The sequence below is a fragment of the Tiliqua scincoides genome, chromosome 2 (assembly GCF_035046505.1).
Source record: "Tiliqua scincoides isolate rTilSci1 chromosome 2, rTilSci1.hap2, whole genome shotgun sequence".
In the NCBI taxonomy this organism is placed as follows: Eukaryota; Metazoa; Chordata; class Lepidosauria; order Squamata; family Scincidae; genus Tiliqua; species Tiliqua scincoides.
In genome coordinates, this window is record NC_089822.1 from 122,791,713 (window position 1) to 122,817,314 (window position 25,602).

The 25,602-nt window shown below is 47.7% G+C and overlaps 1 protein-coding gene across 2 annotated transcripts in view; it reads left to right on the plus strand.

The window, feature by feature from the left end:
* The first annotated feature begins 222 nt into the window (after positions 1-222).
* The window catches only part of PPP1R1A (protein phosphatase 1 regulatory inhibitor subunit 1A), an 83,352-nt gene continuing 57,972 nt past the window's right edge, over positions 223-25,602 (plus strand). For both annotated transcript variants that reach the window (XM_066617798.1, XM_066617799.1), the window contains exon 1: positions 223-416. In XM_066617798.1, the coding sequence (XP_066473895.1) occupies positions 336-416 (81 nt within the window). In that variant the 5' untranslated portion in view covers positions 223-335. The remainder of the gene's footprint in view (positions 417-25,602) is intronic.

The window sequence follows — 25,602 nt, forward strand, 5'->3', positions numbered from 1 at the left end:
TTTGTTGGGCATCTCCCGGGGTGCTGCTGCTGCTGCGCGCGCCTGGGGGGGGCTCTCCTCGCCTTCCTCCTCCGCGGCGGCGCAGCTGTGCTTGTGTGTCGGCGGGAGTGGGAGGGAGAGCGGGCGGCGCGGCCAGCCAATGGCGGCAGCGCCACTCGCAGGACTGGGAGGGGGGCGCTGGGTGGGAAGGAGAGCGGCGGGGCGCCCGCAGAGTGGCCGGAGCAAGCTGAGCGCAAGCAGGAGGAGGAGAAGGCGAGCCGAGGTCTCCAGCGCGCCTTGCCTGGGGAGGGGGGCGTCGCGGGTTCCTGCCTGCCTCTGAGCGCCCCTGAGCCGGCATGGAGCCCAACAGTCCACGCAAGATCCAGTTCACCGTCCCGCTGCTAGAGCCGCATCTGGACCCGGAGGCGGCGGAGCAGGTAAGTGATCCAAGCAGCAGCTTCGGGGGACGTGCAGCCGGGGGAGTGTGCTCAAGAGTGCCTCTGGGCATGTGCAGAGGGCTTCCCCCCCCCCACGGAAGAACCAACGCACTGCTAGCTAGGGTTGTAGGTTACCTCCTCCTCCATTCAGAGCAGGTGATCTCAGGTGGGCTTGGACCACCACCACACACACCCCCCGCACCTCTGGGTCGGAAAATTATGCTGACCCACTTAGGAAGCTGCCCTCCTGGCACACCCCATATAGATGGGGGAAGCCAGAGGGGTTTAACTTTCTCCCTCTCCAGCATAGTCACCCAGCACCCTAAAATTGGGACCTCTTATATCAAGATCCCCCCCCCCCCAAATTAACCTGGGCTGGGAGGCGATGTCCACTGAAAATGTCCCAAGAATGGATTTTAGTATTAAAAAAACAGACTGGCCATCCATTCTGCTCCTGCCTTGCCACTGAGGGAAGGGTGGTAAGGGTCCATAGGGAAGGGTGACATCTCGTCTTGACTTACCATGGGGCATGGACTGGAGACTGGGTGCAGTTTGAAGGCACTGTGGGGCTGCTCAGGGGGACTAGAGGTTGAGTTGTGGGTGGGCACATGGTATAACCTTGGTGTTCGGCATGTATGCAAGTGGGATCAGTTGTCAGTTGGATGTAGGTCACTTAAGAAATGTGTAACATTTCTTAAGTGAGCTGGTAATTACCAGAGAGCTGGTAATTTGGGGCATATTTACCAGGTTCCACTACTAGTGAATGAAACTGTGTAGGAGCTCTGTGTTGTAAAGCAAGATCCTTTTGGGGGTTACTTATTGTTTAGGGTCTGCATTGTGAAACAGATTGAAAGGCTGTGGGGCTGTCGAAAGTTGGGGCACTGTGGGTGACTGAGCTGCTGGGGGAGGGTGGTTGTGTTTAGGAAGGTGTTTTGCCCGAAGGGGGGGGGGGAGTTGAATTGAGACATCTTGTGTTGTGCAGGCTGAGTTATTTTTATAGGCGCCTCTCCTATAAATGGACTGTGGGAGGATGGAAGGAGGTCAGTTGATTGCCATGTCAAGCCACTTTATTCTGAAAATGCTGAAAATGGGGCATATTACTGGAATCAGTCATAAGCCCTTGCAAAAGAGGTGTGAAAGCTGTAGTGGTTTGCTTTGAGCCATTGTGCAATGAGAACTATTCAGAGAGGCTGTAAACAGAGGGACTGGGTGCAAAAGAGGACACTGTGCCTGTGCTTTTTAATAGTTGCTGCACCTGCTGAAATTCACCAGCACAACTGGGATGGAAAGATGTTGGGAATCTCTGTCCTCTGTCCCATCTGTTTTTACGATTGGCAACTCCTTCTCTTTGATAGCAGCAAGATCTGCAGGCATTAGCAAGTGAGGACGTTCATCACTATGCCATGGAAAGCTTCACCTGCTGATCTCTGCAGATGGAGCTGCTGTTAAAGGCACAATAACAAGCCATGATTTGTTCTGGTCAGTTGGCAACCCTGCCTTAGCTTGAAAGCCTTTTGGGGGCAGTGGCCATGTTCCACCCTTGTGTACTGTATCTGGCATCCTGTTGCCTAAACCTTGTCTAACAGACAAGTTGCATTGTGATGTGCTTGGGTGGCTAGGCAGTGCAGACTGAGATCTGTGACTTATAGGGGTATAACAATTTCGTGCAGAGTAATGTATTTACTGTAGGTACTGTGGGGAGTAAGCAAGTCTGGCGCAATTGGTACAGTACACATGGCTTTCTGGGGTAGCAGTATGCCAAGGCTTCTAGGATAATGGGGGAAATCATCTAAGGGATTCCCCTCCCCACCCCTTGGGACAACATAGGATTCAAGTAAGTCCCATTAAGCATGTTCTTAGTTCTGTTATGTTTGATTTTTATTTCTGAAATAGCAGCTGTGGGGGAGGGGAATTATCTGGGTCAGGCCATAATATAGGGAAAAGAGACTTTTCCCCCTTATTCCTGCTGTGGTCCCAATTCAGATCCCCTCCTCCACCTACTATTTGCAGGGTCATCTATCCAACTGTTTCTCCCTCCCTTGCAGCCTCTTTTAGTGAATATCTGGAATTTAATTCCATGCATGAGAAACATTTCTTTCCTTTTGCTCCATTCATTCATATGGAAGATGGGGGGAGGGGAAATGGTCACTATAGGGAAGGTTCTTGGGGAGACAACATAATTGCCTGCCCTATCACTCCTTGCAAGAAAAAGTGTTGCCCAGGGCAACAAAATAGCTTGAAGCTGGCCCCTGAGAGAGAGAGAGAGAGAGAGAGAGTTAATATTTTGCTATGTACAAAATAGAACCTGTTAAGTCAGCACTGCCCCACAGCTTTCCAGCAGCTTCCTTGCAATGCCAAGTCATTTTCAACTACTGGTGAGGTCTAGTTCTGTGCTGCCTCTTCACTTCCAGAGGTGTCACAAAGTAGAGTTCTGAAGAGAAGCGAGCACACATGTGACTTATCATCATCCTGGGCATCAAGACAGACACAATCTCTTGAATGCTTGTCTTCAAAGTCTCTAGAGCTACAGGCTGGTCTGTCTGCCACTGGTGTCAATGGATTCTCTCTGGAGCAATCATGACTCCCAGAGGAAAGGCCTGCAGCTCAGTGATATGGCATGTTACCTGTGCAGAAAAGTCCTCCCATGTTTAATTCCTGGCACCTTCAGTGCAAGGATCTTGGAAGTAGACTGGAAAAGACATCTGGAGAGCTATGCTCAGAGGAGACTGCACTAGACTTGATGGACCTGACTGATCAGAATTTGTTTCATGGGTCCAAGACTGATGGAGAAGGGCCATAGCTCAGTGATAGATCCTATGTTTTGCATGCTGAACACCAGCTTCAGCACCTGGCATCTGCAGTTAAAGAACTTTGGGTAGCAGAAATGATAGACAGTCTCTGTCAAAGACTTTGGAGAACTACTGCCGGTTAGCAGAGACAGTGCTGGACTTTGTGGACCTGGCTGGTGTGACTTGATAGAGACAGTTCATATGATTTTGCTGCTGCCCACTGAGCTTGGTGACATCTTTTCATGCTCCTTGCATCTGTGGGAAGCAGGGACGTGCAGTGGTTGGGGAGGCAGGTGAGGCAGAGCATCGCCACTGGAGTCCTTCGAAAAGCACCACTACTGTGGGAGGTGTGCAAGCACACACAATCTACGTGCACTGCACACGGGTCATGAGTGCTTGCACACCTCCCACAGCGGCGGGGCTTTTAAAGGATTCCAATGGGGAGTCTGTACCTCACTTGCCTCCCCAACCACCACACATCCCTGGTGGAAAGCCTCATGTTTGGAGTTCTGAAGGGTCCTATTCTTAACTTGGCACAACGTCTGGTCCTAGTCCTTCTTCACCCAAACCTGAAATTGCTCAATTTTGTGTCTCGTTGGGAGGAGACTTCGGCCCCACACGTTCCTCTTGATGGCTGCGAGTGGTGATTTTCCTACTTTGTACTGTCTAACTTTGAGAATATGCTGGGAGCACTTGGGGGAAGGATGCAGAAGTAGGGCTGGCTCATGCAACTATGTGCCTCGCTTGCTTTATCTCGTACCTTATGAGTCAGTGCTTGATGAGTCACAGCTTGAATGTGTGAACTGCCTCCATTGGGAAGTATTGTGATAAACCTGTGTGCAATTTTGTAATCAGCAAAGGATGCATCTGTGAACTGGCCTACATTGCAGGTAAATTAAACCAAGCCCTTGGGGGGGGGGGTTTTTTGCAGCTAGTTCAGTTTTGAATCCACTAGTATGGTCAAACAGGCCAGTGTACAGAATAGGTATATTTTATGCATGGTTCACACTCTCCCAAGGGTGAGCCACGGACTCATCTTTTTCATTTAAAACTGCTGCATCTGCTAAACTCAGACGAAACAGAGTAAGCTGGAAGGCCCAGGAAGCAAAATAAAAATAGACTTCTAGGATTGCTATACAGTATGTTAAAGCACACCTGAGACAGGGACACCTGAAAGCATGATCAGGTAGATACAAAAAGAGACTTGCCCAGATGTTTTAGCAAATGATGGTGCATAAGGAAAGGACAGAATTCTCAAGGTGACTGCAGGGGACTGTAGAGAAGAGCAGAAGTATCACCCTGTACAGAAGGCATCCAGATCCTACAACTGGCATCAAATCTCTTTTGTGTCTGTTGTTCATTAGTTAGTTAATGAACTGATGGCCACATAGCATAATGTTAGCTGTATCGTTTTATCCCCCCCCCCCAGAATTGAGTTTTTAAAAAAATGTCCATCGTAAACAGTACCTATTTATTATGATGATCATGGCTGATATTTTCTAAATATCAATTCCTTCCCAAGGACCTAAGATACTTAAAAGTATTTGCATAATATATGTGTAGTTCTGAGTAAAGTTGCTTTTTCTAGCTGGTTTGTGGTTCTTTCACCTACATCTAACATGTGCAGGGATTTTTCCAAGTTTGGGGGTATCTCTCCTAAAGAACCCACTACTATTGGCACAATCTTCTCCTTGCAAAGTTGTTCAATCTGAAAAGTCTTTATACTGTATTTGATTACTCTTTCATGCTCTTTAATTCATTTGTGAATTCAAATCTTCAATTTGTGAATTCCCAGGTGTTGCCATATCTATGATCCAGATCATTTTCTTTCATACTTCTGTTAAATCTGGTATACTGTGCACCAGATATTTATGTATATGAAAACTTATATCCTGCTTTTCCCATGCTGAAGCAAATGCCCAAGGCAGCTTACAAAGTTCCACAGCAAAATGTACTATGTATCCAAACAATAAGTAAAAACATTAATAAAAAGATAAAACCACGAGGGTGGGCAAGCTATTTGGTCCAGAAAAGGGGCAGCAGATCAAAAACATGATTAAATATTTAATGAATTTTTACCCAACCTTTCTACCACCCAATGGGACATCCAAGGTGGCTTACAACATAAAAGGAACACACAATATGGTAAAAAAAATATTAAAAAATTAAAACCTAAAACAAATCAGAACCCAATGGATCATCAATTAAAACCACATTCATCAAAAAATGAATTATGCTTTTATACCACTATTACAGCGGCACAGAGTTCATCTGTTTAGATATGGCAATCCCACAGTATTTTGACTTCTTCAACAACTTTGTCTTGTTTGTAGTTCCACCATTATCTTTATGCCAAGATTTTGCCAAGTTTTTGGACTGACAGTCAGCCTTAAGAAAACACAGGTCATGGTTCAGGATGTGGACTCACCTCCCTGCATTACAATATCTGCGCATGAACTGGAGGTTGTCCATGACTTTGTGTACCTTGGCTCAATGATCTCCGACACTCTTTCTCTTGATACTGAGCTAAACAAACGCATTGGTAAAGCAGCTACCACGTTTTCCAGACTCACAAAGAGAGTCTGGTCCAACAAGAAGCTGACAGAACATACCAAGATCCAGGTCTACAGAGCTTGCGTCCTGAGTACACTTCTGTACTGCAGCGAGTCATGGACTCTCCGCTCACAACAGGAGAGGAAACTGAACGCTTTCCACATGTGCTGCCTCCGGCGCGTTCTCGGCATCACCTGGCAGGACAAAGTTCCTAACAACACAGTCCTGGAACGTGCTGGAATCCCTAGCATGTATGCACTGCTGAAACAGAGACACCTGCGTTGGCTCGGGCATGTCGTGAGAATGGATGATGGCCGGATCCCAAAGGATCTCCTCTATGGAGAACTTGTGCAAGGAAAGCGCCCTACAGGTAGACCACAGCTGCGATACAAGGACATCTGCAAGAGGGATCTGAAGGCCTTGGGGATGGACCTCAACAAGTGGGAAACCCTGGCCTCTGAGCGGCCCGCTTGGAGGCAGGCTGTGCAGCATGGCCTTTCCCAGTTTGAAGAGACACTTTGCCAGCAGTCTGAGGCAAAGAAGCAAAGAAGAAAGGCCCATAGCCAGGGAGACAGACCAGGGACAGACTGTACTTGCTCCTGGTGTGGAAGGGATTGTCACTCCGGGATTGGCCTTTTCAGCCACACTAGACGCTGTGCCAGAACCACCATTCAGAGCGCGATACCATAGTCTTTCGAGACTGAAGGTTGCCAATACATTATCTTTATACTGGTAGGAAACTTAGGTGCTTCAGTGCCTCTGTGGATATGAAATTGGGCCTCTGAATCATGAGGTAGTGGTTCTGATGTACATGGAAGACTTGCTAGGCTGTGGAAATGTATACGTTTGTAATTTAAAAGAATAGGCACGGGGGGGGGGGGCGGAAATAACCCTGTGGGATTCTAGAACAGCAATTTTCAACAAGTGTGCTGTGGCACATTGGTTGGTTGGCAACCTTCAGTCTCGAAAGACTATGGTATAAGCCTACAGCACCTGGTATTCCCAAGCGGTCTCCCATCCAAGTACTAACCAGGCCTGACCCTGCTTCGCTTCTGAGATCAGACGAGATTGGGCATGTGCTGGGTAACTGTTGCTGCCCCATTGGTGTGACCCAAATGGTCCAGAGGAGTGCCAAGGGAGTTTGGAGAGGGTAATATATTAATAGGGCCACTGGGGGGTTGTGAGCCAATGCAGGCAGCAGTGTGGTGTGCCTTGTCAAAAAACTGATGGTTGGCAATTTTAGCACATTGTTAGTGTGTTATGAGATGAAAAGGGTTGAAAATTGCTGCTTTAGAACTTTATAGAATGTTGCAGGCATATAGACAAAAAACAAAGGTAGAATGAGTTCACCTTGTCTGGTAGGAAGCAAGTTTTGTTTTTACTGCTGCCTTTTGGGGCAGGGTACAGTGAAGCGGATATGGTTCAACTTCGTCCACTGCTGCCCAAAGCTACCCTGACTTTCCACTGCTGTCTTTGCACACACCTCCCTTCCAAAAAAACCAACAGCTCCTCACCACACTTCATCCTTCTAGGATTTAGTTCAAATGAATGCATCCCCTTTAAATCCTATGCAAGGACAGAGTGCAGGGAGGGAAGCCAATGATCTGATTCCTGCTTGCTTTTAGCGAGCATAGAATGGAATCAATTATAGCATTGGCCTGCTCAGTTCCATGCAGTGTGGGGCAACTCGGTCTTGCCACTGCAACCCACAAGGGAGTTGTAGCGTCAGGTCAAAGTGCACACCTGAACGTTCAACCTGCCCTACTGTTTGTTGGAATATGGGGTGCTGCCTACACAGAGCTCTATGGTTAATCCTCTTTCTAAAGCTTAATTAGGTTTCGATGGGCAGGGAGGGGGGTTCCCTCTCTTTCATGTAATGAATAAGATTTCAACAAGCATTGATACTAAGTACAGCCACAATACAAATAGAAGTCAAACAGACACCACCAAGAGATTGAAGCTTTCACAATATAATGAGATAGGAATTACAACCTCCGAGAGGACACGACCTGCATGAGCAGGCCTCTTGGTAGTAAACAGAGCTTGACCTGAGTTTGGAAAAACAGTGTCCATAATTCATATTATGGTCCACTGATATACAACAAACCCTCAATTTAAGCCATTTCTGCCCAACGTTGCATATTCGCAATAGGGACCAAATGTGTGCACCTGTGGGCAGGGCAAAAATGGACTAATGGGGGCAAGAGGTTTCCATCCATTAATACCAAAAGTCCATTAAATCCAAATGCATTTAGGGCAGTGGAGATATACATTCTGCACGTGCATATGACTAGTTTTTAATGAAGCAGAAAACTTCCATTGTTTCTGAAATGAAGGTTCATTAAATCAAGGGTTCACTGTATATCAAGACTTCAGGAAAATAGTCCAGAATGCACTGTTACTGTCAGCAGGAAGAGCTGACTGAAGCTAGGATGTCTGGCATGAATTATAGGCTTTTGAGATACTGTCTGTTGCTCATGGGTTAATACAAAATAACATTAAAAAAATGCAACCGGTGACAGTTTCAGACAGGAGGAAAGGAAAAGGACACCTTTTTCCCCTTTCCTTCTCTACAGACCCCTTCCCCAGTTATATAGCAATAAAATGTTCAAATTCTGGGCTGGCAGCCAACCCCAGTCCTGACCTTTTAATGCTGTAATAGTGCATATCCTCAAGGGTATGAGGAAGAAAAGAGTTGTCCTTTTTCCCCTTCACTGTCCTGCATCACTTCTCTCCCTCCCCAAATAGTACTCCAATTCAGGATTCCAGATTGGCTGGAACCCTTAATCAGACCACTCCTGTTAGGGGCTAGGGAGGCACTCCACAGAGGTTTCCCAAGGGTGCACATCACTTGGTGTAGCACTTACCTGCTTATACATGGTGTTCCAGAAGTTTGGGGGTGATGTAGTGATGGAATTATGTCTCCCCCGACCTTCTGGTCTACTGCATTGCTTTTAATTTCCGCCTCCTGGCCACCTCCGTTCAGCAATCCTCAGCCCTCTGCAGACCACTTGCTTCATGTTCTCGTTGGCGTGTGGCAAAAACATGATCATTGTCTGGAGTGCGAGGCAACTAAGTCTGGAGAGGGCCAAAGATAGCTGAACAGGGGCTCACTCCCTTCTGAGGGTGACACTTGGTGTGGTCTGCACCAGCCCACATCAGCTGCATTGTGATGTCACCGGCACTGCGAATCCCACTAGTTTTTCTTTTGTTTTATATGGAGAACCATTTCTCCAAACCATTTCTCCATGCTTTGGAACATGGTAGAACAATGATTTTCAACCTTTTTCATCTCGCTGCACACTGGCAAGGCACTAAAATTGTCAAGGCACACCATCAGCTTTTTGACAATTGACAAGGCACACTGTGCTATCAATGGGGCCTCACATCCCCCAATGGTCCTATTGATAAATGACTCTTTCCCAAATTCCCGCAACACACCTGGGGACCATTCGCGGCACACTAGTGTGCCACGGCACACTGGTTGAAAATGGCTGTGGTAGAAGAAGCCATTGGATGGCATGTTTCCATTCCACAAATTTAATCTCGTTTCTAGCAAGTGTAACTGTCATAGCTTATCAACAAGCAAGGTTAACTGCCATAGCCTGGGAAATGTCACTTTCACAGAGCATATAGATCTATCCTTTTTCTAATAGCATCAGAATTCTGCCCAAGCTAGTCTTGTAATGAGATTTCACACACATTTCAAATGTGTCCAAATCTATGACTTTAAAGTTTAAACTCTTGGGGGGGGGGGGGGAAAGTCCCTTGATGGTTCCTTTTACCTCCTATTTGAAACCTGCATCCAGCCTGTGTCTGGGTAGGCACCTGATCCCAGCACTATAGAATTCAACTGGGTCCTCAGATTTTTTAGGGCAGTGGTTCTCAAACGTTTAGCACCAGGACCCACTTTTTAGAATGAGAATCTAGGACCCACTGGAAGTGATGTCATGACTGGAAGTGACATCATCAAGCAGGACAATTTTTAATGATCCTAGGCTGCAGTCCTACCCACACTTACCTAAGAGAAAGTCCCATTGACTGTCATTGGTAAAAGCATATACATAGTATCCTGTTAAAAGTACAGAGCTGCAACATTTCCCCAGATGCAGTCGCATACCATGGAAGCATCAAGTCTATTATAAATAAAATATTGAAATGAATGGGGACTCACCTGAAATTGGCTCATGACCCACCTAGTGGGCCCTGACCCACAGTTTGAGAAACACTGTTTTAGGGAATCATGGTCTCTGGTCCAAACCTTGCATTCCCTAATCTGTTCCCCAAATACGGACGCTTTATCCTTGTCTCTTCCAGCCCACAGTTAACACTTCCCCTTCAAAATCTGAGCTGTGAAACTCATTGCACATTCTTAATTTGTCTTTCCACTCATGGTGGGAGGCAACCATTCACACTGTCAGTCTAGGGTATGAACTGATAAGATTATATAGTTTCTGAGCTGCAGTTTGTGAAGAGTTGGAGGTTATGTAAGCTGCTGAAGTTCATATGCATTACGCAGTAGATGGCTTGACAGCTCATACAGTTCAAAAACACTGGCTAAGTCTAAATAACACTGGTAGTCTGAATATAATTATGTTTATTTTCCTTTTATCATGTCCTTTCTCCAAGAATTTCAGGGCAATGTGCATTGATATCCTCCCCCGCCCCATTTTATCCTTGCAACAGTGCTATGAGAGGAACTCAGACAGGTATGTACAGTGATAAACAGGTAACACAGGCAGGCTATTACTGATCATTTTTCTAGAAGGAATTTCCCTCATCACCATTTTACCTGAGGCTGCTACAGGTGAGTTCTTGCCATTATTGTTTGTAGGCCAGTGGCCTCATTGGGAGAAGGTGGTGTATAGATCTTTCAAAGCAATTAAAGAACTGTCCTGTGATCCTTTAGACTTAGAGAGAGTTGCCTTGTCCCTGCAATGGCCCAATCCTGTTTGGGTCTTGCAGTGTTGGAATGTGTACTCCGTCAGCACAAGATCCAGGCCACTGGCATGGCAGCCCTCACAACGGCTCATGAGCCAGGGCTGGTGTTCCCCCCCCCCCACATGAGTCAACAGGGTGCCAAGCTCCTGTCAGAGCAGGTATGTTGGTGGAGAGGTCCTTCTGAGGAATGATCAGGAGGCGATCAGGGCAGGCCAGGGGCATATTGTGGGTGGGCTTGGGATGGATAGCAGCAGCAGACGTGGCACAGATATCCTATGCCAGGGGTTCCCAACCTGTGTTGCAGTGCCTTAGGGCCCACTTACAGGCATCATGGGATGTCCCCAGTGACCCCCCCCTACCTGGGCGTCACCATCTTGGATCTCATGAGATTTGGGCACCGCCATGTTGGGTCTTGCGAGATCCAAGATGACAGTGCCCAGCTGAGCCAGGACCCCAATATGTTGGGAACCACTGCCTATGCCCTAGCCCAGACTCGGAACACACCCTTGAACCCACTCTGATTATGCCAGCCAGAGAGCTGGCAGAGATCCAAGTGGGGCCAAACAGCAGCGGACTAGCAAGCAAAAAAGTTTTTTACTTACCTGTCCATCACTGCCTGGTTCCTAACTGGTCCATAGCATGCAACAGAGGCTGTATCAGTGCCATTGCACACCCTGGGCTGGCGTAGGATAGGATTGGGCTGTTAGTTCATTTGTGTGAGACTTGGAGTTCTCTGCTCTGCAAGCATCATATTGCAGTGTGCCTTGTGAATGCATGTGCTCAGTGACGCATGAAAGTGCACCCACATAGATGCCAACCATGTATGTTCTAAGGATCCTTGGCTTGTGGTGCACTCCAAAGGGAGATTATGGCTCTGGAGTCACAATCTATTTAGTGGTTATTGCAATATTAGGAGGTGGAAATGGACACCAGAGAGGCAGGCAAATGTAAGGCTTTGATGCCAACATGAAACTGTTTGTAATTGGCAGGAGAGATAAAATTGACACTTTATCATGGGGGAAAAGTGCTATTTTTCTGACTAGCAGGTGCTTGTTTTCTTAGAGGAGGAGCGTGAAAGTGAAGGACAAAATTCCTGAGCTTAGCAATAAGAAGGAGATGACTCCAGAGTAACCAAACCTGGAAATATAGGAAGATGGATCATTGTGTTTCTTATATAGGGAGGTGTGTTCAGGAGATAGGAGGGGGAATAGGGGAACCAGAAAGGTTAGCCCAGGGCAGAGATATGGCAGCTGGGAAAGTGGGAAGAAAGTGCAACTGAATCTGTGGCCTACATACAAGAACATGGGAAGAAGGAGCCAAAGTTCAATGTTACTCTTCTCCCTCTCACATAACACCAGAACAAGGGGACATCCGCTAAAATTGAGTGTTGGGATAGTTAGGACAGACAAAAGAAAATATTTTTTACTCAGTGTGTGATTGGTCTGTGGAACTCCTTGCCACAGCATGTGTTGATGGCATCTGACCTGGATGCCTTTAAAAGGGGATTGGACAAAATTTATGGAGGAAAAGTCCATCGCAGGTTACAAGCCAGGATGGATATGTGCTACCTCCTGATTTTAGAAGTGGGTTACCTCAGGATGGCACCCAGAAGCGGGTCTCTTGTTGTCTTGTGTGTTCCCTGAGGCATCTGGTGGGCCACTGTGAGATACAGGAAGCTGGAGTAGATGGGCCTTTGGCCTGATCCAGCAGGGCTGTTCTTATGTTCTTACCTCTCTTTATTCTGCTGGGTCCGTTTCTAGGAGAGCTGGGGTGTGCGGGGGTAGCGCTGGTCCCCCTATGAGACCCCTTGAGGCAGTCACTTTGGACAGGAGATTGCTGGGAGAGCACTCACCTCTATTTGCCCACACGTTTCCACTGCTTTTCTTCCCATTCCCTCGATGGGAAAAAGAAGACGGGGATGAAGCAACAGAGCAACTGTGGTGAAGAGAAGTGTTGTGGGCTAGATCTTCTCCACACTTCTTCATATGCTCCATTTCCCTCTGCCCTTCCCACTGCCTGGACTTGAAAAGGAAGAGGCTGGAACATTGCCAGGAAAGACAGCAGCATCTGGCATGCTGTTTTAGGTGTCAGGAGGTCTTGGGCTAACCCTGGAGGGCAAGAGACTCTAAGTCAGGTGGCCAAGTCCCTGCCGTCTGCCAGCTGTCGATCGTGCCTATGAACTAAGATGTTGTATTTACAAACCTGGTAAACTCTGGGGATCTCAGTGAAGATCCCCACTGAGAAGTGTTTCACTGAGAGGTGCTTACAGCAGTGGGATGAATGGTGCTTGCTAGAGTGTCAGAGTCCATACCCAAACGGCATGGTTTGGGTAGTAGCTTACTGAACTGCAAAGAAATAGAAGTGAGAGAAAGTGATTGTAACAGATGAAAGAGGTCAGGGGGGCAGGGGACAAAATGCAGCAACACAGCATGATGAAGGCTTCATGTAATACAGTTAGGAATGGGGTGAAGAAGATGGAAGAACAACAGGTTCTTCAGCCTGATTATTTATAGGCTTTTTACACCAGGGGGAGAGGAATGATCCTCTGAGCCAGTGTTTCTCAAACTGTGGGGCGGGACCCACTAGGTGGGTCGCAAACCAATTTCAGGTTTGGTCCCCATTCATTTCAATATTTTATTTTTAATATTTTGTCTTGAAACTACCATGCTATGTGGCTGCATTTGGGGAAATGTAACAGATCTGCACTTTTAACAGGCTACTCTGTCTGTATATGCTTTAAACAATGATAGTCAGTGGGACTTACTCCTGGGAATATGTGGGTCGGATTGCAGCCTAAGATTGTGAAAATTTTTTCCTGCCTGATGATGTCGCTTCTGGTCATGACCACTTGTTGTAGGTCCTAACGGATTCTCATTCTAAAAAGTGGGTCCCGGCACTAAAAATGTGAGAACCACTGATCTGAGCCAGTAGGGGTTCATTCTCGACTTTCTTTTGTCTCCCAGAAATACACCTGTTTCCTACGGTTTGGTCCATTGATTGTTTTGAACTGGAGAAAGATAACTGAATTAATGGCAAATATCTCCAACCTGATGAAAGGACTCAAGTATTGCAGTTTTGTCAAAACTTAGATGAAATTGGTGAAGGATCCTAGAGGTACAAGTTCATTGTTTCTTTCTCAGCCTAAATAGCCTTGTTTTCCTGTGATGATAATATGTCCCCAGGTTTGAGTCTTGTCCTGCAGGATGAATTGGGCAAATAAAGCCACCTTTGGGGAAATTTGCACAAGGCTTTTCACACCAAGCAGGCAGAGGGGGGGACAATGTCCTTTTAAATCCAACCTGGTTCCATGCATTCCTAGGATCGACTCTGGACAAGAAGGCATGTGTTCTTGAAACTCCAGGATACAAGAGGGGTGGTTTGTAATAGCTGCTCTGTTTTTGGCACACTATGTAAGATATGAGATGTTGATACATGTCCCCATACTGCTGATGGGGGTTGGGCTGGATGGCCACCTGGTTTCTTACACTTCTATAACATGTGGTAGGGTGTATAACACCAGGGCACTGTTCAATCGCTATAAATTGATTTTGGGTGCAGAATTCAGCTGCTTCTTCAAGAAAAAAGGGGGACATGTTTCTGTTCCTCAAGGACAGGGGTCTCTAAACTTTTCAGTCGAAAGGCCACATCAAATATCTGGTACAGTCTCAAGGGCCCGGGAAAAAAAAATTTCAATAAATACATTAGCGGTGGAACTTAGATGAATAACTGGAATGAATGAATGAATGAATGAATGAATGAATGAATGAATGAATGGGCTCAAATGTCTAGGATTTCTCCAAGCACCAACACAGCCCAAGAAATAGAGCACACACACACTAAAATGGACCCCAATTCCCCCACCTCACAAGCACAACTCTGGTTGTGTTTGGTCAACTGGGCCAGAGGCTCTCAGGGGATCAGAGGCTGCTGCGGGCCAGACAGAGGGTCTCCGCGGGCCGCATCTGGCCCCCAGGCCAGGGTTTGGAGACCCCGCTCAAGGACATGGAGAGGAACTTAGAATACGTGAGCCATGCTTGGTGAAATCTTGGAATCTAAACAGGGTTGCTGACAGGGGTTTTCTGTGGAAAGGGTTGTGGAACTTCAGTGCCCTGTTGAGGTCTTTGCACCTCTCCATTATGCAAAATGAGCCATTGTATGCAAATAAGCAAAAGCAACACAGGCCATAGAATCAAGGACATTTAGGGTGCAATCCTAACCCCTTATGTCAGTGCAAGCACTGACATAAGGGCAGTGAAGCTTCGAGGTAAGGGAACAAACATTCCCTTACTGTGAGGAGACCTCCGTGAGTGATACCCAATTGCAGGATGCCACACATGTCCCATGGCACTGCTAGGGGTTAGGATTGCACCCATAGGGGAGGAAACAGCAGTGCAGAATTGTTGATGATTTTAGCACATGAGTGCACACACCCTTAAATGTATGCTTCTTGTTTACGCCTTCTAGGAAACTGCAGTGGAGATGAGAGTAATTGAGCTTCCAGAATAAGAACATCCAACTCTTGCAAAATATCTGGCACCCCCTTCCTCTGGCTTGGAATAGAAGGGAGATCATATTTCAGGTTTAGGTAATATCCTAGGAATGAAAGGGCAAGGAGTGGGTAGGTGGAAAGGTTGCCAACTATCATAAATATCTTAACCAGTCTCAGCAAAAAAATTGATTTAAAGAACTATCAGTATGGGTGGGGAATGCATCTCCTTGGTCCTTACGAACCCATTGTCTATGCATCACAATCAGAGAACACTCTTATCTACCATGAACCACGCAAGTGCCAGGAAGATCACGATGGTTATGGCAATATACGTAAACAGACTTTTTTTCCCCTCTTTCTGCTCAGGCCCCACTAATGTTACAGGAAAGCCGGATGAGGTCACTGATGTATTAGGTTCCACTGCTTATCTTTGTCCTTAGTCGTTTGCGTATGTTGTATTAGCTAAAGCCTTAGTGAGTAGAAAAGAAATATGGTAAAATCAGCACGAGCAGCATCCAATTTATCTTTAGCTGGATCTGTACTATGTGGTAAATCTTAGATCGAGAGCTACAGCAACAAGGGGAGAGAAAATGCTATCCACTCCAGGACTTTCTAACCTTGCCCTGAATTTTCAGCCAGTGCTTTTATATGGAAAAAGGCAAGCTTCTAGCCCAGTGATTTTCAACCTTTTTCATCTTGCAGCACACTGGCAAGGCACTAAAATGGTCAAGGCACACTATCAGCTTTTTGACAATTGACAAGGCACACTGTGCTGTCAGTGGGGGCTCACATCCCTTAGTGGTCCTATTGATAAATGAACCTCTCCCAAATTCCTGCAGTACACCTGAGGACCATTCGTGGCGCACCAGTGTGCCACAGCAGTGGTTGAAAATGGCAGTTCTAGCCCTTGTACTTCTCTGAGATACAAGAAATGTTCAGGCAATATTCCACTCAGGTCTTCAGTAAGAAGTAGACTTGCTCTTATTAGATTTATTTTATGATATATGTTCTTCAACCACAGATGCTTATAAAGCAAAAGCCCCTAGAACAATAGTTCTCACACATTTAGCACTGGGACCCACTTTTTAGAATGAGAATCTGTCAGGACCCACCAGAAGTGATGCCAGGACTGGAAGTGACATAATCAAGCAGGAAAATTTTAACAATCCTAGGCTGCAATCCTACCCGTACTAACCCAGGAGTAAGTCCTATTGACTATCATTGTTAAAAGCATATACAGAATAGCCTGTTAAAAGTATAGATTCCCCAAATGCCATACCATGGTAGCATCAAGTGTAATATATTAAAAATAAAATACTGAAATGAATGGGGACCCACCTGAAATTGGCTCATAACCCACCTCGTGTGTTGCTGCACTATGTTGTTATTTATATAACAAAAATGTTTTTCCCCATAGGATCCCATGTTATAATTTCCAATTGGTTCTTGAGCCCAGAAATGCTTCCTAAACATTGGCTCAAATACAACACAGAATGATTCCTAAGTATGAAAAATGAGACTCCTACTAACTATTTATGTGATTAAAACCCATTTTTGCCCAGCACACGGGTGTACACACTTAGTCCTTGTTGCGTATGTGCAACGTTGGGCAGAAATGGCTTAAAGAACCTTAGGGCACAATCCTAACCTGCACTGGAGCAGGCAAGCCAAGAGAGGCTTGCGCTGCATCCAATGCGGGATTGCAGCGAGCAGCGGCTCAGCCAGGGGCAAGGGGAAGCCCTTCCCCTTACCCCTGGGTAAGGGCTGCGCGCTCTTATGGGTCTCCTCGGACCCGTGCCACCTCCGGAGGTGGCACAAGTCCGAGGAGAGCGGAGCGGCTTGAAGCCGCTCCCCTCACCCCGAGGATGGGGGTTGGGATCTGGCATAACTGCTGGGTCCCAGCCCCGCCCCGGCTCCCTGCGCGCCCGCCCTCCCCCCGCCCAGTAACGCCCCTTCCCCACGCCCCCCACGCCTACCTATGCTGCTTGTGTTGGCACACTTGCATTGGCACAAGTGGCAGCGCGGGAGCCACGGCGGAGGCTTCTGCCTCCGTCCATGCGTCAGCGCATCTGGATGCGCCGATGCGGCTCCCGCCTAAGTAGGCGCAAATGTGTTTTATGGCACGTTTGCGACTCCTCCGGAGCACCTATACCTGCATAAGTGCCGGTTAGGATTGCTCCCTTAGTGTAACAGTGTAACTACTAGTCAATACTCACCAAATAGTACCAGGGATGTGCCAGAGTCACTTTGCCTGAGTCTATTCTTGAGTCTATAGCTCCATGACTCAACTCATTTGCAAGTCATAGCGTGCACCAGTTGCAACTCAACCTGAGCCATATTGTCTCGAGTCTGAGTCATTTTGAGAAACGGCTCAAGTTGCTGAGGTGGTGAAAAAAAGCAAGCACACACAAAAGCGAGTCTTGACTTGAGTCTATTCGAGTCATGGCTCTTTTCTGATTCACTGCCACAAGTCGTGAGTCAGCCCCAAGTCTTTGGCTTGCTGCTTGAGTTTCCCACAAGTCATGAAAACCTGCTTTTCGCGACTCAAGTCTGAGTACCAAACCCAAGTTCCCATCCCTGGTAAATACTTTGATTAGGCTGTGAATGCGTGGTGGCTGGTGGTATTTTCACTGAGCACAAGATGCAGTGCAAGATTGATACACACACTAAAGCAGTATGACATGCAGTTCCCTCATGCTACAAGGAAAATATGTGGCCATTCTGGTGCTTGAGAAGATGCAAGAAGTGTATCTTCTAGAGTGCCACCATGAGTTCTCAGCATGTTTCCTTCGTCTCACTTGAGAACTACACACCATAGCGTTTAGTGTGTATAAAGCAGCGCTTTACAAGCTGAAAACTTGCATAATTGAAATTCTGCTTCTGTAGTGAATTTATAGATATGAATTTGTATACCATAGTGAAATCTTGTGAAGTGATTGTATAACAAGGGATTGCTGTGCACAGATTCTCATCTATTTCAGTATATGAAATTAGATATTTGGATTCAGTAGATCTGATGTTGTACTTGTGTGCCTGGGCATCTGTTCCACAGCCTTACACAAAAAAGCGAACATTGGAGATTGAGCACTTGCTAGCTGGAAGAATCAGTTTCCAACAGTTAGCCCCTACTTAGGGAACAGACAATCATATGAGATATGAGACTGTTGAAGATCATAGCTTCCTGAAACGATGCATTGATGGAGCCAGACTAGGATGGAGCACCTGGAGGATAGAGCACCAGGACCAGGGATGGGGGGGGGGGGTGGAATCCAGATTCCAATCTCTGCTCAGCCTGAAGCTTATTGAATGACACTGGGCCAATTGCCATTTACCCGCTTCACCCACATCATAGGATTGTTGTGAGAATAAGATGGGCGGGGAAGATTCATAGTGTGCTATCCTGAGCTCCTTAAAGTAAGGATGTGATACAAACTCAAAATGCTTCCACATGCAACCCCTCTGACCTTCACCAGCCAGAAGGGGAAAGGCCCAGCTTGCAGCTGATGGAGCATCTTCTCAAACAAGCCCTCCAGGCTTGTAGGTTCTTAAAAAAAAACCTCCCCCTTGATCCGAATTCAGGATGCAGACAGTTTAACCATCTCATGTTGAACATGTGGTGGTGGCGGTGGTGGTTGTGATAGTGTGTTTTTGCTATGAAATAAATAGACAGTGGCCCAAATAATAGCATTTGCAGCTCTAGACAGAGTTGGGCTCTCTGTATATGGTCCTGTTCTATAGAGCGGCAGTTGCCACCTCAAATGTTCCTTGCCCCAAATGTTCCTTGCCCCATCCCTTGCCAGTCCTTAGTGTTTTCAAAGCTCTTGGTGCCTTAGTTGACCAATGTGCAACTCCCACCTCCACAGATGGGGAGAGTGGTCGTGCTGTTGAAGCAACCAGAAGCAAGGGGGGTTAAGTTGAGGACAGAATGAGATCTAGCTGGGACCAGCTTCGTTTCTCAGCTTTGGTGCAACTGTGCACAGTGTTCTCAGCAGCACCAAGGGGAACAAGCTCGCCTTTGCTTTAATAAATTCCCAGCTCATCTGCCCTTCTCCAGCTGGTCTCACAACTGCCTGGGTGTGATGGCGATGCCCTCTCCAGCAGGAGTCAGGGAAGGAACTGTGGCCTGCTGAGCTCCTCTTCCTCATCTCGCGCATTGTTGTTTGCTCTGCATCGCGCTGTGCAGAGAAGGGCATCTGAATGTCTCCTAGGAATGTGATGCAAATAGCTGATCTCATCATTATCCGGCTGCACTCTGGAGGCTCCTGCTGGTGTTTTCTTTTTGTTATGTGATTCCGTGTGCGGTTTTTTGTGTGCATGTTTTCGTTCTGAAGAATAATAAGGAAAGGCCAGCAGAGCTTCATCTGAGTCTGGGCTCACCAGTACTTAGTCCCCCAACAAGTGCAAACATTAATCTCTGGCGAGTTAGAATAAGAGGAATGCCTCTGAACATGTGCAGAGTTCTTTGCCATAACAACCAAGTATTCACAATCAGCCCTTGCAGGGTTGCCCAAACCAATCCAATGTTCAAAATGGCAACAAATTTCCCTGCCTGCCTGCCCCAAATTCTGCTGCTCATCCCTCTTTCAATGCACACACCAGCAGCACCACCACGCACATGCCAGCTTGTATGCCAGCACCTACCCACACATGCAAGCGTTGCCCTCCACTTCCTCCTCTTCAGCTGTCTTAGCTTTCCTGAGATGTCAGAAGGCTCCTGGGAGTGGAGCCTCTCTGCTTCTTGCATCCCCCCCCCCCACCAGCCACTTCACAAGAAATGGTGGGGAAGGAAACACAGCAGCCCTTTTCCTGAGAGCCCAGGAAAAGGATTGCGGTGGCAGTTAAACTGGTGGAGGAAGAGTCCCTTCCCTATTCTGGAGCAGTGAATGCAGACGGCAAGCCAGGGGATACAGTGGGCAGGTTCAGGTTATTGGGCAACCCCTGCTAATGTGCCACCTTCTCCAACCCCCTACCCCAGAGCTCTTTCCAATCTGGGCTTATTGAGGTCTCCCAGAGTTCGTGGTATTGCCTTCAAATTATCTGTCCTCCGAGGTTTCAACCACAGCACCTCTTCTTGTACGTATTTAGTAAACGTTGAGGACCAGGCCCCTGGTATCAGGGTTTCAGCCTGCAACACCCAGACTCACACTCCCAAGTCTAGAAGTGCATACAGGCTCACCCGTCTTTAAGTGATTTTTAGTAGAGGTCTGAAATGCAGTAATAGAAAAATTCAAGTTATATAAAAATGTGCAGCTAGGGCATAGGATTTAGGCGTATTTGGGAAAGACTGGGATGCCGTTGGAAATCTGGGCAGAAAGCAGGAACAGCCCTGTGGCAGCTATCTGGAGCTCCCCAAGCACCCCTTTATGAACCTGATGAGCTGCGAGCTGCCTGGAGTCTCCTTGTGTTTCCTAAATGTCTGATAGTCAAGCAAGGCCCACTTCCTTCTGAATTAAAATAGGAGATCTTACTTTATCTTACATCCACCAAGGTTCACCTAGTGTGAGAAAGTATGACCTGCTTTGAAAGGAGACCGACTTCGGGCATCCTGTCTGATGGGGCAAACCTGGAGCAGTGACTCATCCAGAGACACAACAAACAACCTCCACCGAGAGTGACTCTACTCTGGCGATCCAGTTGCACCTGATGCAGAGACATGGCAAAATTACCCAACCCCCAAAAGGGCTGATTGGAAGGAACCAAGCCACACAAGTGATTCGTGCAGAGATGCAGCAAGCAGTCTCACTTGTGGGTACTTTGGAGTGACAGGAACCTTGAATTTCACGCAGAACACAAGTTTACCCCAGCACATAGCTTAGGAAAATTACTGCTGTATTTTGTTTGTTTGAATTTCTGCTCAGCCCTATCTTGCACGCTCACAGAAGTTTATAATATTTTAATATTTCCTTGCCTATCTTTAATCCTATATTTTCTGCAGCCCCATCATTTTAAATATTTGCCGAAAAAGGAAAAAAAAATCCTCCCTGCTCAATGCTGGCTTCATGTTTGAAGACATTCTGAGCAAGAAGGTCCCTGGTGTGCCCACTCTTGCCTAAATTGAACCCCCCCCCTTTTTTTGGTTACCATCAAAGTGGATGGGTTTGTAGCAACAATGTTCCAGATCAGCCTTTCTCAAACATTTTACTGTCACAACCCACCCTGTTCGCCGCAGCAGCCACAATGCACCCCAAAATGCCTTGCAGCTTCTGGATCACATCCTGTAATGCAACGTTGCAAAGCATTCTGGGGCAAGATGTGACCCAAAATGCCTTGCGGTTTCCCGGCCATGCCAGTCCCGCAACCCACCAAAAATTGGGTTGTTGACCTACTTGTGGGTCACGACCCACCGTTTGAGGATTGCAGCTCTAGATAACGGGTATCACCTGCCCTGTTGCTTCCTCCACCCCCAGTGCCTTACATAGCATTGAAAAACTAAGGAGGAGGAGAATGGCAGGAAGTAGCCAGAGGTTACAACGTTGCTGCTGCTGATCTACAGAAAATGAAGGAAACTTGTCCCCACCACCATGAAAAAGAGAGGGGTGGCCACTTACTGATGGGCCTAATCCTCCCCAGGGAGAAAAGGGCAGTTGTTGCCATTAGCCCCCCCTCCAAGGTTCTGAGGTCTCAACACCTGCCGTTGGGTGCCCTATCTCTGCCACCCTATTCAAATTAACAAATGTGTGCACAAACACACACTTGTATATCCCCCAAGAATTCTCCCCAGATTCCATTTCCTTCTGTGTCCCTTCCTCATAGTGCCTTCAGTAGCCAATGGATGGCGTTGAACTACCCCTTTACAAGTGGCTGCAGGGCATCTCGAAGATAAAGAGTGCTAGGCTGGAGACAGACAAGGACTCTTATGAGTCAAACATTTAATGACAAAGGAATTGATACCCCTGGTGTGAGCTGTCATTTCTTTTGACTGGTCCTTGCCTTTGGTTGAACACAAGCAGCTCTGCTTAACCAAGAGGACTCTGAGACAGGTGTACACAGTGCTGGCAGCAATGCCTCTTCCTTTCCAACTCCCTGAAATAACTCGGTCTGTCTCCAACTGTAAATGGTTTTGGTTGGGATGTCTGCCAGTCAAAGCCAAATCTTAATGGATGAGCAAGGTGGCAGTCTGCTGGGCTGTTTTGCTCTCTACCACCCAACCCCCCACCTCATGCTGCAGCCAGAATAAATGGAATTGGGGCCAGGCCTGGCTGGTGCTCTTTCAAGGACAAGCAGCATTTGGAGTAGAACTTTGCTTGGGGGGGGGGGGGCAGGCAGGCTTCTCTGGTTGGTTGGCAAACTTCAGTCTCAGAAAGACTATGGTATATAAGCCTATAGCACCTGGTATTCCAAGGCGGTCTCCCATCCAAGTACTAACCAGGCCTGACCCTGCTTAGCTTCCGAGAGATCAGGCATGTGCAGGGTAACAGTTGCTGCGTTGTCTAGCAGCTAAGGTGGATGGTTGCCTGGTTCTTGCACTAATTCCCAAGAGTGAGTTTGCTTGCAAGGGAGTTTGCTTGCTTGTGATGTTGCTGAGGACTCTTAAGAGATGCTTCACGTGTTCCAGATTAATGGACACCCCACTTATACCAGTGTTGTACTCTGGAATGTGTGAAGCGGATTCATTTCTCTCTTCTTTCACAGAAGGGAGCTGCACGCAGCCAACCAGGTGGCACATCTTGGCACTGGTAGTAGTTCCCTTTCTGAGCACAAGGGGTCTTGCCTGTGTCAGTGGGTGGAGCCAACGTGACCCTTTAGCCCTAATTCCTGGTCAGCATGTGGCCCCTGCTGAAAAGCAGTTGCCCAGCAGGGATGTACACATGCCCTTCCTCAGCATGCCAGAAAATGTCCACCTGCCAGAACAAGCAAAGTTATCAACATGACCTGGAGGACTATGTGGATAATCTGAGCTTTCAAGCACTTTGCCTATGCCAGGGGGCTTCAAATTTTGATCTAGCAAAGCCGGCTAAGGCCAGAACACCACCATCTACAGGAGATCTGGGGCTCTGCCACACAGCTGTAAAGTGGCAGGGTGGAGAGATGATTTGATATGGAGGGTAGGAGGAGCTCTTGGCCCTTCCCACCCCCATCTGCCAGTCTTCCCCTGCAATACCTTCCCCTAGCTAAATTCCCCTACAATGCTTCAGACAAACACCCTGAATTGTAGCCTGGTGGAAGGAAGAGGGTTGTGGCAACAGGATGTAAAGAAGCAACAGTTAGGCCACATATTAAGTATCCCATCTCCCACCTTAATGTTTTTCCTCTACCCTTCATACAAATGTGTGCAAAAATGGGAGTTATCCTACGATGCCCCAATACAATAAATTCCTTACTGTGAAGTGTTTTTTGTCACAGATACCAGTGACTGGAGAGATCGTTACATGTAAAAATAAAGCAAGGTTTGGAATTTGGGCCAGAGGGAGGAGAAGATCCAAGAGAAGGTATGCCAATAAAGGTTATTGGATTGGTATTTTTAGATGTGCTGTAGATCTTCTTCCCATCCTCCTCCCTGTATTCCAGCTCGACTCATGCCCCTTCAGCTGGTACTTTGGTGCTGTGGACACGGCGGTGACACATGTGGGTGCCACAGGAAAGTGTAGGACCAAGCTAGGCATTACTCTAAATGTGCTCTCTAAATGTGCAGCACGTCCTTCCCTTTTCCCTTTCTATTGTATCGTTCTCCTGGGAGCCGTGGTATCAGGTGTCAGTTTGAGCCACCAGCTAAGGGCAAATGCCCACCAGGAGGCCCACCTAGCTGGGCCTCCTTCCTGAACATCCTCCCTCTAGTACCGGTCTGCTGCCATAGATTCCTCTGTTCATCTGTGGGGAGGATGGGAGGAGCCACACACTTCCACTGCTCCTAGTAAGATGGGGAGGGTGGTAGTGTGGACTCAGGATTGTAAGAACAGATAACAAATCCATCTAATCCAGCATCCCGTTTGTTTGTTTTTATCATATTTTTATCCTGCCTTTCTCCCCCTAGGACAGGGGTAGGCAACCTTAAACACTCAAACAGCCATTTGGACCCGTTTTCCGGAGAAAAGAAAACCTCGGGAGCCACAAAAACCTTTTGACATCTAAAATGAAGATTAAATGTTCTGTTTTCTTCAGAAACTTTTCTTTTCTTGAATTTATCCATAGTTGGCCTACAGAAGATCGAAAAGCTCTATAAATCATGTGCTGGCGGGTGTTGCATATGGGCAGTTGTAAAGCATATTTGGGGCAACTTACCCACCCCCCACACACTCACACTTACCCACACACACCCTTTCACACACACCCCGCACTCACTCACTCACACCACACTCAGACTTACCAGCCTTTCACACACACCCCGCACTCACTCATACACACTCAGACTTACCCACCCCCACACACACCCCCACACTCAGTTACCCACACCCACCCTTTCACACACAACCCACACTCACTCACACACACTCAGACTTACCCATCTCCACACACACCCCCACACTCACTCACACACACTCAGACTTAACCACCCCCACACAGCCCCCACAAACTCACACTTACCCACACCCACCCTTTCACACACAACCCACACTCACTCACACTCACTCACCCACCACCACACACACCCCACACACTCCTTCTCCCCCCCCCTCGTGCAATGAGCTGGCTGAGCCACGGCGAGGGGAGGGCACGAACAAAGGGGCAGGGAGAGCCTGCAGGCAGAGATCCCCTCCCCAAGCCCGCATTTCCGCTGCAAGCCAAACACACCAGCAGGCAGCAGCGTGTCATGCAACGTGGCAGGAAAGAAACACCCCGTGGCAGGCACTGGGGGGCAGCCTAGAAGCTCCATGTTGTGCCCCCCTCCAGCGCTGCAGCCCCCAGAGAGCAACCCCCTCGCAGCGCAGGCTGCACACCCTGGTACCGCTGCGCAGGGAGCGAGCCGGCTCTCCAAGCGCCCCCCGCCGCCTGCAGGGAGAGGCTCTCCACTGGCGCCAAACTCCCCAAGTGGGCAGCGTGCGCCTCACCTTGCTCCTGGGGGTCTCCAGGGTCGCGTGCTCTCCCTGCCCACCTGGGGGACCAGCACCTTCCTTGCAGGCTGCAGCTTGAACCAACCGCCCAGAGGCGTTTGGGCACGTGACATGGGCGCTGGAAGAGGGGAGCGCGGCAGTGCTTGGACTCCGGAGCCGCAGCAGACAGCTGTTAGAGCCGCATGCGGCTCCGGAGCCGTGGGTTGCCGACCCCAGCCCTAGGAGGACCCAAGGCAGCTTACAATTTAAATAAAAGAACAAAAATATTAAACATAATTAAAAATTGCAATATAATAATTTAGAAAACATTTGAAACAACCTAAGAACCAATGCCCACAGTCACCCACCAAGCGCCTTTGGGAAGTAACTAAAAGGCACGTAAGTGAAATAGCTATCTTCTACTGCTGATCCCCAACATCTGATAT